At 40.5% G+C, this 17,681-nt stretch overlaps 1 protein-coding gene and 1 pseudogene across 1 annotated transcript; both read right to left on the reverse strand.

Annotated features, from left to right (window-relative positions):
• Positions 1-4,607: 4,607 nt before the first annotated feature.
• On the reverse strand, positions 4,608-5,622 carry LOC115751623 (annotated as a pseudogene).
• A 9,897-nt stretch (positions 5,623-15,519) lies between these two features.
• LOC115751661 (protein MIZU-KUSSEI 1) lies at positions 15,520-16,765 on the reverse strand. The gene has a single exon (XM_048274566.1). The coding sequence runs from the start codon at positions 16,519-16,521 to the stop codon at positions 15,796-15,798; it is 726 nt and encodes a 241-aa protein (XP_048130523.1). The 5' UTR covers positions 16,522-16,765; the 3' UTR covers positions 15,520-15,795.
• Between the last annotated feature and the right edge of the window lie 916 nt (positions 16,766-17,681).

The following is a 17,681-nucleotide window of genomic DNA, read 5'->3' on the forward strand; positions in this document are numbered from 1 at the left end:
TTGGAATTTGCCCATGGAATTCCTCTCAATAGAACTCACTGGATGAAACTCGAGTGGCACACAGAGTTCCTAGTCTTGCTCTCACATCTTCTTGTGAACATTCGAGCGATAGGGTCAATTATTTGATGGTGAAGATGGGATTCAGTAACGCCTTTTGAGCATTCGACTTCGTGCTCTCTGCCGTGATGGCGGCTGAGGCCAGAACCATTGTCGCCAGAGTGTCCGAAAACTGGCATCCCGGTTTCAACCACGCTCACTGGGTTCTCAGGAACTTAAGACAGTACAGTGAGTTAGATATGTTCGTCATAAGATATGAATAGTCGAACTTATATTCATTGTTTAAACTTCATTCACGGTTGAAGTTATGTGCACCCAGTGTTCAAGCACGAGCCGCCCCACAGTGTTTACTAGCTGTCCGAACCTGTGGAGCTTCATAAAGTGAGACTTCAAGGACGCGAAGCCTGTTCCGAGCACCCTGACAACGGCGTTGGCAATGGCGACGGCATTGAAGTGGATCTGAGCGGGAGGAGACTCTACGACTTTGCTTCATCCGATGGCGGCGACTGCAGTGCCGGGCCGATGAAGTTCTTCGTGGTGCCCATACGTGGTCTGCGAGGTTGATCGATGATATTGAAGGAGTAGACTACTTCCTTTGGTTCGGTGTGTTTCAGAGCGCTTTTGTTAAGACTGATAGTGAATAAGGTCCACTTTTCTGCCATAGCTAGAAAATGGACGACGATAATGGGCAACAAAATGAAGGAATTAAAGCAAATTAATTTCTTCTTTCTGTGATTAATTGCTCCCCATATAAACGTAGCATCTGTTGTTTCAAGTATTTGTTTTATGGCGTTGCCATGGTTGTTTTAATAAGCCAATAAAATCATTATGTCCTTCTCTTCCATCAAGCAATTTTATTTTTACTCTTTAGAACAAGAAATCAATCACTTTGAAATTTCATTAGCTTGTTCATTGTTGTCAATGGGCATATCAAAACACCGCAATGTGATAATTGTCCAAAAAGTCATATACCTATTATACGATGGCCAATTCAATCATAAAATAAGCATATCAAATTATCCAAAAAATCTTAAACCTATTCTACGGCAACCAATTCAGTCTTGAATTTTTAATTGTGCCAATTTAGTCATAAACCTTTTGATAATTTGCTATACTATTAAATACTTTTTTGTGTCAATTTAGTTATAAACCTCTTGAAGATTTGTCAGTTTAGTTCTAAACATATTATTTGGATATTTGGTTAGAATGATTACGGTTATTAAATCGTTAAAAATTTTGGGATTAAATTGGTAAATCATTAAAAATTTTGGGATAAATTAGCACAATTAAAAAGTTTAGTATTCAATTAGTTGCCGTACAATAAGTTTAGGACCAATTTTCCCTCCCTTTCTACGTAGTCAATATTAGCACTTAATTATGAGGAACTATAGAGGCCTCTAGTGCAAATTATGAATAACCGATTTGGTACATCCATGTTGCTTTTAGAATGAAATATTAGCTACGTAGCAATTGAAACCAAGATGTAGTGACCAATTAAGAAACCAACCAAAGTTGCATGCTCTAATCATAGGCAAAAATCCACTCAAGATTATGGCCGAGCATAAATTGGAACCGATTCTGACTCTCGGGTAGATATGGCGACGGGCCGGTTTGAGCTTGGAATCGGCCCGTGGAATAACCGAAACCGGCCCGTTGACCGGGATCGGCGGTTCAGAATCAGAACCGGCCTAGCCCCTCATGGGCCGATTCCGATTTTAAAAATTAGGAACCGGCTCGAAACCGGTGGTACCAGCCAAAAAAAAAAAATTTCCTCCCTCATGGCCGTTGCAATTATAACTCCCCCTTACTTTTTTTTTCCTTCTAAATTTCCTATAAATACCATTCCTCCCCTTTCAATTTTTCTCACAATTTCTCTCAAATTCTCTCAATTCTCAATTCTCTCAAATTTTCTCAATCCGCTCAATCCCGGCTCAATTCCGTCAATTTTCTGAATCGACTTTCCGCTTAATTTTCTGACAAAAATGGCAAGTGGAAACGGAGCTGGTGACAGGGGAAAGAGCCCGATGCCGATGGGAATGGGGGAATCCGATTATCCTCAACCTCATGATCAATATGATTCTCGTAAGTTTACATGTTGGATATATGATGATGATAATATCAACTATGTTCCCAATGTCGAGCACGTCCCAACGCAAGAAAATCTCCATCTTCCTACCGGCGTCGAAGAAACGTCGACCGCAAAGGAGCCGAAATGGCAGGCCCGGGAGAGTACATCCAACTTATGGCAACACTTCGACAAGGTACATGTAAGCGGAGACAAGTACAAGATAAATTGTAAATATTGTACGAAATCATACAATTTTAATAAAGGAGACAGCTATGGAACATACCGTCGGTATCCGATGCAAAAACATGCAACGCAAGCGGGGATCGATACTAGGCAATAACAAATTTCCGGGTACGCTAATCCTAACATTTCTCCTTTATTTCGTTATAGTGATGAACTTTATAAAGAAACATTAGCTCAATATGTTACTATTGAACATTTACATTTTACTACTGGTGAAAATTTTGGTTTGAATTTTTTTATCAACACCGCATGTCCTCTGCAAGCAAAACATATTCCAAGAACTACTCTTAAACGCAAACTTTTTAGGATTTATAAAAAGTAAAAAAAAGGCTTTGCAAAATTTTTTTACAGATTTCAATGAACGTGTGCATATAGGTAGCGATATTTGGAGTAATCCTTAGCAAATTTATTCTTATATGGGTATCACATGTCATTGGATAGATGACGATTCGAATATTCAAAAAAGAGTACTTGCATTTCGAGTGTTTGATGAAAGGCATACCGCGAATAATATATATAGAATAATTAGGCAAGTTTTAGAAGAATATAATTTGATTAATACAGTTTTTTTAGTTGGTTTTGATAATGCCGCATCAAATACGGCTTCCATTCCCGATTTAGAAAATATTTGTAAATCCTCTTTTGGCGGATAATTTTTTCACATTAGATGTAATTGCCATGTTTTAAATTTATGTGTATAAGATGATTTACGAACTCTTGAGACTTTTCTCACCCTAATAAAGAGAGCAATTAAATTTTTATGGAGTCATCCCCAAGTTATGAAAGAATGGGGCAGATTTTGTAAATCACATGGACAAAAACCAAAAAGATTTCCAAAAGATGTTCTGACTTGTTAGAATTCTACCTACGAGTTGCTTCATCAATCTTTTACTTATAAATATTTATTATGTACGTTTATTTCAAATAATATTTCCGAAATTACTTTACTCCAATAAGATTGAGTTGTTTGCAACAAAATTTTAGATTTTTTGAAAGTTTTTAATGATACAACTTATACTTTATCCGGTGTTTATTATCCTACTACGCATTTATTTTTAATAGAGTGTGTTAACATTGCGGGTATTTTTTGTGAATATGAGCAAAATGTTCAATTAGCTCCGACTATTATAGTAATGAAAGCAAAATGGCTGCATTATTATGCCCGTATTACTCTTATTTATTTGGTTGCTATTATTTTCGATCCACGTACTAAATTAGATGGTTTATATGATTATTTGAATGTGCATTATTATGATTGTTTACATTTGAATGAAACAATAGATATTAAAACTATACAAGTAGAGGTAAAAAACGTTATAAGAGCATTATATAATGAATTTTGTAATAGATATGATTTAGGTGATAGTGGATCTTCTCAACCTAGTGCCTTACAAAGGGAGGAGAGTGGTGGACTTAATAGATGGTACAATCTGTTCATTAATAGACAAAAGAGAGCAACGGGTAATATTTCCGAATTAGAAAATTATTGATCTATTGCTTTTGAGTATCGTGATTCCGAACGTAACACAGATTTCAAAATTCTGGAGTGGTGGAAAACTCATTTAACCCAATTCTCAATCTTCGCTCTCATTGCAAGACAAATGTTAGCAACCCCTTCTTCAACAGTTGCGGTTGAACAAGCATTTAGAAAAATACAATCAATCTAGTGATTGGACCGCCCAAATGTCGGATTGGAAACCGATCACTCCCACTTCAAATAGCGTAAAACGTGGAGAGAGAGATATTTGGATTTGAATTGGGATTCATCCTCCTCATCATGGAATAGATCGATTCCAACTTTCAACTTGGAATATGAAACATTTGTCTACTCTCGCTAGGGGAGCCTTTAACTATATGACAGATCCACTAACATGATCCGTCCGATCTCTAGCCGACAATAAGATGAGAATTCTTGACATGTTAGACTTCTAGTCTAGTCCTCTGAGTCTAGCCAGTGGTCTTGTCGCTTTCCTAGTCGGATGTTTTTCCTCTCTTCTTTTTTGTGTGTGTGTGTGTGTGTGTTATATAACTTATATCTTCATTCCTGTAAATTCCTGGAGAATGAAAGTTGAAACATGTTTGTAAATCCACCCCCGCATCTTCTATCTATATAAGTGAAAATGGAATACCATCCTTAACAGGAAATATCTTCTTTTTGTTCTCCATTTTTTAATTTATAAAGTCGCACGATGAAAAAAACATTCATGGCTCAACAGGTCCAAGAAAAACTAGTATTTAGTTAAACTACAACTTGAGTGGTGAAAACTGGAAACGTCGTACACCTTTCGTACCACATTTATCAGATTGTATTTACACTTTCGATTCTCAGTTAGATAAGAAGGAAGGAAGGAAAACCCCGCCGCCCCGCTTCAATGGAACGCCGAACCCGTCTCGCTGCTCTCGGCCAGGGCTGAGCTCATATACTCCCTCACCTCCTTCGCAATCACGTCCCTCATGACATCCCAGAACTGGCCCTCCGGCTGCTGCGGCAACCCCTCCCTCCGCCCCTCCTCCTCCTCCTCCCCCCCGCCGCCGGACCACCCCCGCCTCCTCCCGGCGGCCCCAGAGTCAACGCCGTCAACGGGTCCTCGTCCTCGCCGTTGTTGCTCCCGCAACACCAGCCGGCGCCGGAGCTGCTGCTGCCGCCCCCACCACCACCGCTTGAGTGACGCTCCGGCCGCCGCTCCCGGATCCGCCTCTTGAGGGTGGAGTTCCAGTGGTTCTTGACCGCGTTGTCGGTCCTCCCGGGGAGCAGGCGGGCGATGGTGGCCCAGCGGTTCCCGTAGCGGGCGTGGGCGGCGAGGATGGCCTCGTCCTCGGCGGCGGAGAAGGGGCGGTGCTCGACGGCGGGGCTGAGCTGGTTGCACCAGCGGAGGCGGCAGGACTTGCCGGAGCGGCCCTGGATGTGGCGGCTGATGAGGGACCAGTTCCGGGGGCCGTACCGGGCCACGAGGCGGGTCAGGACCTGGTCCTCCTCGGCGCTCCACGGGCCTTTGATCCGGTCTGGCTTGGCGGCGGCGGCGGCGTTGGACAGGGAAGAGTCGGAGTCCGAGGAGGAACAAGTGGAGGACGACCCCGCATTGAAACCTTCCATTCGTGCACCTAAGAAAGAAGAGTGCTGGTGGGTATATGTATATATGTACACACAGGCACGAAGAGAGAGAAAAAGAGAGAGAGGTTCGTGAACTTGGAACCTGTAACTGAGATGATTTTATAGCTGGAAGAGAGAGAGAGAGAGAGAGAGGGGTTACTTCCAGGAAGGTGGCTTTTGCAGAGTTCGGTGGGGTTAATGGGGGAAGAAGGATGAGATGGGGACTTAATTTTACAATTAATGGTAACCAGATGCAAAATATCCTTTCAGGATTCTGGTTTTCAATCTGGGGACACGCTTTGCCCTTCCCCCACGGTACGGACCCAACAATCATATCGGTCGTACTTCGAATTTGGGACGAGGGAAGGATTGATATTTTGCTGGTGGGTTGTATGTCCTAAGCACGTCCTTGAATTATTTCATCTGAACACTCAAATGTCAAAAACATCAGGTGGTTCTCGTTATGGGATTGCCCATTATGCAAAGGAACACCTAATCTCACGCAAACTTGCTCGAGGATGATCTTCTCGGCCGTCGGATTAAAACCCCAGGAAATTTTAGTCACTGATTGCTTTATCTATTGCAATGTTTTATGTTGGAATTATGATACGATGTATGTGACGTGGCGTTTATACATTAAATCCACAGAGCTTGCTAGCTAAGGGCTATTTAGTAACAATTATGATTCTTTGATTCTGTTCATCGAAATGAAAAAAATATGAGAAACATGTTTGGTAATGTTCTCTGATTCTGTTTTCGAGAATAGATTTGAAGTAAAAACAAAAATCAAAAAAAAGTTTATTCTTTGTTCTAGAATCACTTTTGAAAAACAAGACCAACAAAGTGAGAAGAAGGCTCAAGAAAGGCTCTCACTTTGTTTCCTTGACCACCCCCAAAAAAAAAATACCGTGGAAGAACGCTCGACCAGCCGGCTCCCCTCGCTTGTCCTCTACTTCTGTCACTTGACCAACCAGCTCTACCATTGCCATCCACAGCCGTTTGCCACTATCGTCAATCGCCATCTCCGGCCGCCGGAGAGAAAGGAAAAGGAAATATAAAATAAAATTAATATAAAAATATTTATTAAAAAAATTAAAAAAATGTTCACTAAATTTGTATCACATAAAAGTGTTTTAACAATATCATTTTTCTTAACAAATTATAAGTAAAAAATATTTTATGATTTGATTAAATCTAGAAGTGTTTAAGCAATACGGGTAGAGTCGGATATGGGTCGTTAGATTTGTACTACATGAAAATTGGCCAAATGGATTAAATGAGTTACTATGTGTCGGATCATATTCAACCCGACCCAAACTTAACTTGATTCACTTATTTGACATCTCTACTCATCGTTCAATTCCATGACTTTGTGTTTCCGACTTTTATAGTCTTGTTTATCATAGCAAGTAATTTAAATGCAAATTTTGTGTAGCAGTACCATTGAGTTTATGTTCAATATGTCTCTACATGATCAGCACCGACATGGAGCGTTCTATGGATTATTCACACTTCTTTCATAAGTAAATTTAAGTGTAAATTCGTGGTGGCAAAAATTTAAGTGCAAATTGGCTATCGAGCTTATGTTTCTTCCTGAAGGATCTTGCATGTGTCTTCATACTCCACACAATAAATAGGCTAATTACGGATTATACATGATATGTGTACATTTTATTAGTGACGCTATATAGATTGACTTTATAGTAACAAAACGTATTCCTATTTTGAGGGCAGAAATTTTGAGCAGTTACTAAACGATTTCTAATTTTCTAAAACTCGTCCAAAGAACATAACTGAAAAAAAAAAAATCCATTCTGAACAAAATTAATTTTGTTTTAATCCGAATCGTTGCGAAAAGGCATCTCAGGTATAAAATAAAAAAAAAAAGGCGAAAAACCACCCAGCAAAATCCACACCATCGGACCCAAAAAATAAACAAATAGGTAAATCCACACCACAACTGAGCCATGGTTCGAATTAGCTAGTCCCAAGGAAATCCGTGGATTTTGGAAGATTAACTACAACCGTGACATTACAAGTAAGTGCTGTAATACAAAATTTAAAGAATTGAGTGAGACATTGTCCCATTTTCCATACGACGGGAGTGGCGACGCTAGAAAATGCACCCTCTTTCTTAAAATATCTGTTGAGAGAGAGAAAGAGAGGTGTCAAATAGGATAAACGATATAAAAGATTTTCAAACTCTGATTCAATGTGTAACACACATCGATCTCTGAATTTTAGCTCATTAAACGATATTCTTTCTAAACTTTAAATTTCTTCAATTTGATTATTGACTTTTTGATCCACATTCAATTTAGTTCCTAGGTTGTATGGAAATGTTCAATATTGTCTCTAAATTTGAATTAATAGAATGATAATTTTGGATATTTTTATATTTTTTTGATTAAATTAAACATGTATAAAAAAATTTATGAATCACATCAAATAAAGTTGAAGTCAATATATTAGACAAAAGTTTAGAGATCGTTCCTGTCACTATGCCGTGTCGAGGACAGTGAAATCATTCTCGTACGGGGCATGGTGCGCTAACGTTGGTTGCGAGCGTTTAAAACATGGCAGGAAGCGAGGAGCTGTTCGGCACAGATTAAACGTTTTGCCTCTGAAATGCTCGGAAACGGCCGGGCCCCACCCGCCCCTCCCAGCCTTTTTTTGAAATCTTGACCGGCTTTCCTTACCTTTTGCCCCAGTTCGCACAGCTGGAACTCCGAATCTGTTTGATTTTTTGTCTCTGAATACTTGAATAGAATGAATCAACGGCCACCAATCGACCGGAGAGACAGAGAGAGAGAGAGAAGGCCCCCACTTTAAAAAAACCCGAGCTGGGAGATGGCTTCGACGCCTTGCACGTAGGTTGGGCCCACTACCAGCCTGGAAGAATCTCACGTGACTCGATGCGAGATTTCAGTTTTTTTTTTTTTTTTTTTTTTTGTGTTCGACCTACGACCGAATGCAACTTGAAATTTCAATTGCTCTGAGCCTGAGGTTTCTGTGGATCTTCGAGTGATCGATTCCAGCGTACCTACAAAAAAGCAACCGTTCTCTTTCGTCGTTCCTACTGCAAAGTAAAATGGTCAAAAAGGTCATTGCCACGCACGCCATGACGGTTTTCCAAAAGCATCGTAAACACGCGTCACTTTGTAATCATTATTATATAAAATTGAGATCACTACAACGTAATTTGATGGAGAAAAATGGCTGTAACGAAGCCTAATGTTAAGCCACTTGCGCATCCATCCACTCGCGCGCTCAACCCAAGCCCGCACCCATGAAAGGCACTGATCAAGGTCGCGAGCTGCCACGAGGTCAATAAAATCCTCAATGAGGTTATTCGAAGAGGAGAGAGAGAGAGAGAGAGAGAGAGAGAGAGGTGATCAAAAGGCAGCGAGGGCGGAGAAGGAGGCCAAAGGTGGTGAGGCTATTTCTGCCTATGGCGGCCGGTGCTAGTGGGTAGAGAGAGAGATGCTAGGGATCGCGGTGGTAGGATTTTGACAAATCATAAATTGTGCTTTTAAGACTAACATTTCAACTAAGGATACATGGATCAATTCACTTGTAGGGTTTTCTCCTATACAAATTTGTAGTTTCACAAATTTTTGTTTAACAAAATGCCCGCACGAGCACTTTTTCAATTTCTAAAATTAGGTTTTTCTTTCATTTAATAATGGAGTGCCCGACTCTTTCGATGCTCTTCATAGAAACTTATCTAGATGTTAGAACATCTGTCTTTTTTCAAAATTTTATGCACATAGTCTTTGACGAATAGATCGTGATGTAGATGTCCTTCGGGAAAGGTAAATTATAATTTCGTAAACTATGAGCTCATAATCTCTCGATCTAATATTTAATTTGTGTATTTAATGTATTCAAATCGCGAAATGATTTGTGTATTAGTCATCAGCATTAAATTTTATTACGAGAACATAGAAAGTAAATCAAACGAAAATCAGCCATCATCAATCAAACCATAGACATAGTGAGCAAATACACCCAAAGAATCCCAAGTTCCCAACTAGAAAAGGCCGAGCAAGTCGCTCCCCTCCCTCTTTTCCCCCAAATCTGAACAGGGAAAGGACAGTCATGATGACATCTCAGCCGCCCACGTGGCTCCATTTTTGGAGCTTTTGGCGTCTTGTGATGGACTCGTGATCAGGAAGTAAGCCTTTTAAGCTACACGGGGCGGTTGGGTAGTTGACGCCGCCAGCTGTCACTTTGCACTCTGCACCAAATCCGACGCCACCGACTAATGTTAAGTTCAGTGGATTATGTTACTATAATCCCATTATTTAAGGCCTAACGACATTATTGTTAGTTTATTGGATAGAAGCCATGAATCTTTGAGTGGATAACGATGTCCGCCAAATTGCAATTGGGACAATTTTAAGACTCGTCCAAGTATCTTTCAGATTTGAAGTCGAAATGCACCCGAGAGTTAACGTTATTGGGATATTATTCCTACTTCTCATTGACAAGAAAAAAAAACGGACATCTCGCTCTGTAGTAAACGAGTAGGGGTCCGAAAGAGCCGCCCTGATTAGAGGTTTCAAGGGAGTAGCGTCCCTTGGGCGTCAAAAAACTTTTATAATTTTAGTACATATTTTCTCATTGGTAGTTTAGGCATAAATAGCATTTGCTATACATACGCTTTTTCACTTATAATTAAGTGGTGTAACAAGAGATGCGATATGCTAATTATAGTGGAATACCCCTTTGGACATAATCCTAGTCTAAAAGCGAATCATGATAAAACATCGTGTCTCAATTTCTTTTTCTCACTTTTATACTTTATTTCATTGTGATTACGCATCGAATCTTTACAGATGGTGCACACGAACGCATGTTTGAGGCATGTATATTATACCACAAAGGGGATTGCCTATTATCCTCTAAGTATCATCGATGTACAACGTAAGAGTTAGGGTTATGCACTAGTCCCGATCCAACCGATGAATTGAAACAGCCCGCTCTAGGTGGTTTCCGATTGCAAAGTTGAAGCAAACCTTAACGAGTCAATTACTTTTTCCTTTTACTGTTGAGAAGCTCCCACTAATAGGAAATAGAAAAATCTATAACTAAATGAAGAAATCACAAGTTCTAGGAGTCGATGAGCTGGTTCCCAATTTCATATATAGGGAATCGACCTTGCCCGATCCGGTTTCAAGGTGGGTCCTACTCTGAAATCAATCGCCCCTAGCAAGAGTCGAATTTCGAAGTAGCAATTGGAGAGCGTGTTTGAGCCAAACTCGTCTTACCATGATAATAAATATCGTCCTTGATTTCCAAGGCTCCAAAGGGCGCTGCGCTAGGCAGTTTCAAGTGTAGTGGGTCAACGGGCACTTTTTTCCCTTTGACTTTGATTGGAACCCGGAACTGGAAGGCAGGCGGAGACAATCTGTCTGCATGAGCTGTTTGATTTCGCAGCTGCGGCTGAGCCGATTCAGTTGGGCCCGAACTGTCTCCGCTCAACGCATTTGCCGGTCGGACCGGGTCCCGCAAGGAAGTACGGGTCCCACCCCCCACAAAACCGCGTGAGCTGTCGTCCTTATGCGTGCGGAATGGTCAACAATTGGTTGTGGGGGGGTTGTTGGTCCTCTTTGTTTTCTTGTGGCCAGTCTTCGTCCCCACGCCCCTCTCTCCTTCTCTTTCTCATAAACACACATGATACCAAATTTTGGGGGGAAAAGATCCTACCGATGTGGTTAAACCGTTTTGAGCAAGTCGACCCGAACGACCACCGACTATTTCGGGGCGGTGCGAGCTCAAGATTGAGAGGTGCGAGGCGCGTTACTCGTGGATGATGCTATGGTGCTCTTGATTTATCATACTTTGAGCAAATTAATCGTTGGGTTTAGTTCAAGGAAGTTGGGATATGTCAACTAAAAGTCTTAAAACTTATCGCGAAAGTATAATTGAGTTCTAAAACTTTCAAAAAGTATAATTAAGTCCTAAAACTTGTCAAATTAGTGCAATCGAGTTCTTCCTTTAACATCTTCGACTTGTCTAAAGAAACATGTTGACGTGGCATTTTAAAATTAAATTTTCGCTCCTACGTGGCATTTTGTTGTTGTCGTTTTCCTCTTCAAATGTTATTTAAATTATTGAAAAACCAAGAAAAAGGTTAAAACTTAATTTCAAAAAGCAAAAACTTAAAATAAAAGGAAGAGTAGCTGGTAGGGCCTCACGGTGAGGCTAGGCCGTTGTTGTTGCCAATCGCCGAAGGAGCCAACGAAGGTCATCGGCCTTGGCCGAGGGTGGCCAGCCTTTGTCGGTGGCAACTGTTAGCATTCCAAGTCAAGAACTTCAATGGCTCCTTCTTCTCCTCCTCACTAGTCATTCCACTGTTGTCGCAACTTTGAGATAGAGCAGGCTTCTTGTTGGAGCCTTCTTTCTCCAAAGGCATGAAGAATCGCTTAGGGTTGGTGAGATCTCGCCTGGGGTTGGCGAAGGCCGGCCACCCTCGGTTTGGGTTGGTGACCTTTGCCGGATCCTTCGGTAATGGGTGGTCTCACTGGCGATGATGCCCTCATGGCCGCTTTTCTTTTGTTCTTTTGTTTTTTAATGTAAGTTTTTGCTTTTAAAAATTAAAATTTAACATTTTCTTGGGTTTTCAATTAATTTAAATAAGATTTAAAGAAGAAAATAATAAAAAATGCCACATAAGAAATAAAAATAATTTTAAAATGTCACATCAACATTTTCTTTTAGATAAGTTAATGGTGTTAACGGAATAACTCGATTGTACCAATTTGACAAGTTTTATTATTTGATTGCATTTTTTGAAATTTTAGGAATTAATTGTATTTTGCGGTAATTTTTAAGATTTCTAATGCACATATCCCAAAGAAGTTTATCATTGGATCTCATTCTCTTTGGCAACCCCAATCATTGGTCACCGTTAGGTTAAATCTAATCAATGACGGGATTTGTTCAATCTAAGTCATTGATAAGAAACATAACACTTTCAAGAATCCTAGATTTTTCAAATAATAAAATTTGGCCGTTCTTATGGTTACAAGGGTAACGAATTGGGGGATCGTTTATTCCTTACGAGCATCCTAAATCAGAGCACAAGTATGAGCATTCCGGATCTTCTTTTTGTGGTTATCTTTCTTATCGGAGTGCACAATAAGAGCTCGATACCTTCACTAAGAGAGATTATCAATAGGAAGCCCAAGTTCAAGTTCGTTAATATATCTAGTTGAACTTGCATTCACTCAAAAATTTAAGTCATTGAGTTGTGACATATGTAAGTCAATGAGTTATGACGTGCATTTCAACAATTTTCTCTTCACGTATGAATTCGGAGTTAGGCCTACTCCTCATTAATTCGGATACCATTCTGTATCAACACGTTTCAATTGAGGATAATTGTCCATAAGTTTCTAAACCTAAATTTACACAATTGAAAAGTTTATGACTAAATTGACAAATCATCAAAAGGTTTATGACTAAATTGGTACAATTGAAAGTTTTAGGACTATGTGCTTAATTTTTTTTTGGACAATTTTATCGTCTCAACTGGGATCTCTAACTTTTATTACGTGTGCTAACCGCAAGAACAACAACAACGCCCACCACCACCCCATTGAAAATTTAGTTTCTCTTTTGTGCTGTTTCGATAGTTTTCTAAAACAAATCTTTTGCTAATGTAATATGTCCAAGATAGTTTAAAGTTACCTACATACATCATGTATCAACCTCACAATTTTTTAACTGGTATATGTACATGAAAATTGTATCCACTAATTCTTTGACGATTGCCCCATTTGTGCAATGTACTACACCGTGCTTAGTTCACGTCTATGCTAGCTTAAAGCTCAGAACCATAATACTACATGAATTTCACAGAGCATAATCTTATGCATCGAATACTAATCTTTTTTTTAATCATTTGTTTCTCTCTGTATCACTCGAGCCCCATGTCGTTTCGATGACCACTAGTGTATGTCATAAACATTTAACCTTGATGAACAATGTTATGCTCTATGGACAAAAAAAGGTTTGTTGCACGCAACCATTCCGTCTTGGTTATCACTATAAAAGCGTTTTTTTTTTAGTATAAATGACATAAGGCGGGAATGGACGACCCACAAATTTCTCTATGCGTTGAGAGTTCCGCATAGGAAAAAGTGTCAGAAAAGTCCTAAACCTTTTATTAGTATCAATTCAATCCTAAACCTACCGCATTGATGCTAATTCAGGTATAAACCTTTTATTGGTGCCAATCTATTTCTATACTTTTTGCATTGGTACCAATTCAGTCTGAAACCTTTTGTATTTCATTTAATTTAGTCAATTCGGCCAATTTTTGTCGGAAATTTGCCGATGTAGATGTCGGTTGTCCTACGTGATATGATTGGTACTAACGTTGATATTTTTAAATATTATTCTAATATTTTTAAATAATTTAAATAATTTTTTAATTATTGAGAAAAGAAAAAGAAGAAAAGACCAACATATTTATTTAAAAAATAATTGAAAATATTTAAAAATATCAAAAAAATTCACGTGAGCGCGAGCAATGCTACTATGACAATCGATATTCACATCAGCGTATTTTCTGCCAAAATTGGCCGGATTGACTCAATTAACAGGAATGCAAAAGGTTGATAACTGAATTAGCATCAATGCAAAATGTTTAGGACTGAATTGACATCAATAAAAGGTTTAGAATTAAATTAGCACCAATGCAATAGGTTTAAGACTTTTTTAACACTTTCCCGGTTCCGCACCTATAATCGAAATGTACAATTTGACCTATGTGTACCGTTCAATTTGAGCAAACCCAACATCGTAGCACCGCTGATGCAAGTCGGGACGACGGCCATTGAAGAAAAGCCTGAACAATGTAACAACTCCGACGAGAAATTGATTAGCAAATTTCTAAATCCCCAGGTTATCGACGATTCATACCAATGGTCGCGAAAGAAATATGGGCTAGGCGTGTTGCAAAATCGAGCATGGCCTAGAATTCAGGGCCCATGAATACTCATAATGCATAGCTTTTGCGTGGAGGGAGTGGCTATTTCACTCGTTGGGGTCGGCGAAAAAGCCTTACATCCACAAGCACCTTACGGGAACGACTCATTAGTTGTGGGAAAAATGGAATACTGTGTGGATTAGTCGCATAAAACCGGTTCGATTGTTCACACCACAAGACGCGAGCAATTCCACATCCGAGCCACTCTCGCTCGCGTTTTACTCGGTTCATGACATCGGCAGTGTATTTCATGAGCTCGGAGTTTGCCTAACTAAAACGGGCTTTCTCGTCGTGTTAGACCCTCATGTCGATGCACACCGGTGCAAATGATACTCAAAATATACTTCCACACCCCGATGAGTTGCACGCAGTCAAGATAGATTATACAGGTAGATCAATGGATGCGATGGATCTTTCAGATTTGGATCCTAATTTGTTTACATAGACTATGGAAACGTCCACAAGGCGCGTGCAACAATTTTTTGGATCCCCTGTGCTTCTCTCCCCATCGAAGATGAACATCGTCCCGTCTATGTTATAGGAAAACCATAAACTTATTACATTTTTGCCAATTCGGTCCTAAACCTTTTAATTTTGCCAGTTGAATCTTAAACCTTTTCTCGTTTTACCAGTTGAGTTTATCCGGTCAATTTTAGTTGAAAATTGCTGACGTAGATGCCGGCTGAGTTCGTCCTTGTTGACTCGGCAGTGATGATGTAGACAACCTTTTGCTTTCATAATTCATCGTATTACAAGATACTAACCGATAAAATTATAAACCGATAATTATATAAGTATGATTATGTACCATAAATATGATTTTACGTTATATTATTTACACCAGTACATTGTTGTGCTAATACAAAAGTATTTATATTTTTAGAATTCTATCTAAGATATTGCATAACTTATAAAATAAGTTAGGACAATTAAGCATTTCTAGTCTATTATTGCATAGTAATTCAAAGAGGTGGTAAGTATACTAACTATCCTATACCCGAATGCCACTTTCGCCTGGTCGGTGAAAGATGACTTATTCGTAATAGTGGAACTATGTTGTAAATAAATACTATTGCTTTGCTGCTGTAATCAACATATGATCAATATAGAATATGAACTCATACATACTCTTTTAACTCTAAGTTGTAGCTTGACTGAAATTCTGTCACTACTCATTCAACATCCCTTCTTTCAAGTGAATACAACCATATGTTGCAAGATTGTTCACCCCAGGAAGAAAGGAGGAAGAAGAAGAAGAAGATGAGAGAGATCAGTGATCAAACTCTATGCTACAAGAGCTACAAGTATTGATCGGCCACGCATAGTATTACCGGCTTAGCGAACCCTGACAAAGAAAATACTGAGCTCCGGCCCTTGTGCCCCGTCCGGGTTGATCATGTACAAGGCCTCCGAGTCCTTCGACCCGACCGCCCTCTCGAACCTCGCCCTCAGGTACGTCAACTCTCCCTCCGGCCCCTCCTTCTCGCACGGAGGCGGCGACGGGAGCACGCCGGCGCCCATCGACACCCCTCGCAGCAGCTGCATCACGTGCACCTCGTCGTCGCTCATCTGCTTCCTCCGGATGGAGTAGCCCACCTTCCTCCCGTTGCAGTACACGGCCCACACGAACTCCTCCATCACTTTCTTCTTGTGCGTCCTCGTCTCGCTCTCCAGCGCGATCCTCACGATCTCGCTCGCCATCTCCTTGTGGAAGGCGCTGGTCAGCATGGGGAGCTCCAAGACGAAGATGGGCATGCAGTGAGGGTCTTCCTGGATGGCCAGGAAAATCCGGCCCTTCCGGTACCCGAAGATGGTCACCGTCGTCGCGCCGTCCTTGAGGAGTGGCTTCCGGGGCCGCCCGAGGAGCGCGACCATCTTGCACCCCGTGGTCAGCATGGGGAGGAGCTTGAAGAGGCGGAAGACGCCGCCGGTAGAGGAGGAGGAGGATGACGACTTGGGCCGCTTCTCGCCGGGGCCCGTGCGGGTCGCGTGCCGGAGTAGGGATAGTATTGCCGGGGGGTTGTCCATTCGGAAGTACGGACTGGAGTGAACCGGCGGCATAGTGCTAGAGATCAATGTCACTCCTGCCAAATGAGAGGAAAGAAAACAATGTGATCTTTGAAGTCGAAGGGTAGGACGGACTGATTACGCAAAGGAGCAAACAAGATAAATATAGAGAAAAGGGTAAAAGAAGTTGGGGGAGTTGGTTGGTCATTTGGCTTAGGACTTGTCCTTTGGGAATCTTTTTTGTAGTGGGGAAGACTAAGAGAGAGGGCTCAAATTTCTCAAAGTTCATTCAAGTTGGTTAAAAGAGGAAAATCAATGGGGACTCAAAAGCATGATGTGACCAAGTTTAAAGTGATGAAAAGGAAGGAGGAGGGTTTGGATGCGACGAAGAGATAAGAGGAGGCGGACCACATACGGAGGAAGCCTGATATAAAGAAAAGAAAAGAAAAACTCGGAAAATCGTAGGAATAATGTTAGATGTATCAAAATCTCTCTCCCAAATCGACTTAGCGAAAAGAAAATGACGTACTAAATTGATTTTCTAAATGACGTGATGAATTGTTATTTGAACGTCTGTGATCATATTATAATTTGTCTTATAATTTGATACGCCGACATAATTTATCGATCTTTTTTCATATCGAGCATTGCGCCGGACAAGAAAGAAATTTGTCAAAAAGAGAAAAGTGAAGGGCGTGGCAATGTGGCTACACCATGTGCCTCTCTGATCACTCCAATTGGATCATCAACATCATCCTTCTCCGCTTTATGCCTTTCCCATCTCCATCATCCCAAACTCCCACTAATTATTGAAGCCAGCCATGGCACCTTCTCTTTCTTTTCCTCCAGCTGCTAAGTTGCCTACTTGCTTGCTGGGTTGGCCCCTACTTAACTTTGAACAAAGTCTTATTATCTACGACGCTAATTTTATGTCGGTCGGCTCTAAACCGTCCACTGATCTACTATGATCAGAAGAAGAATAATAGTGATTTTATATGATTTCTTATGAATATTTTCTTTTCAAAGAAAATTTCAGGCAATTATTATTTTGGCCCCTCGAAAAAAGTTTGTGCATCTTTTGGCGTAAACCTCCCAGCAAAAGAGGTTGCAGCTCCAGTAAGAAGGGTCCCCTTTGGTATGACTATGACTAATTAGACAGAAGCACAGTTGTGTCGGCATCATACTTCTGGTCCAGGTGCATTGTCATCCATGAA

The sequence above is a fragment of the Rhodamnia argentea genome, chromosome 2 (assembly GCF_020921035.1).
Source record: "Rhodamnia argentea isolate NSW1041297 chromosome 2, ASM2092103v1, whole genome shotgun sequence".
Taxonomy (NCBI): domain Eukaryota; kingdom Viridiplantae; phylum Streptophyta; class Magnoliopsida; order Myrtales; family Myrtaceae; genus Rhodamnia; species Rhodamnia argentea.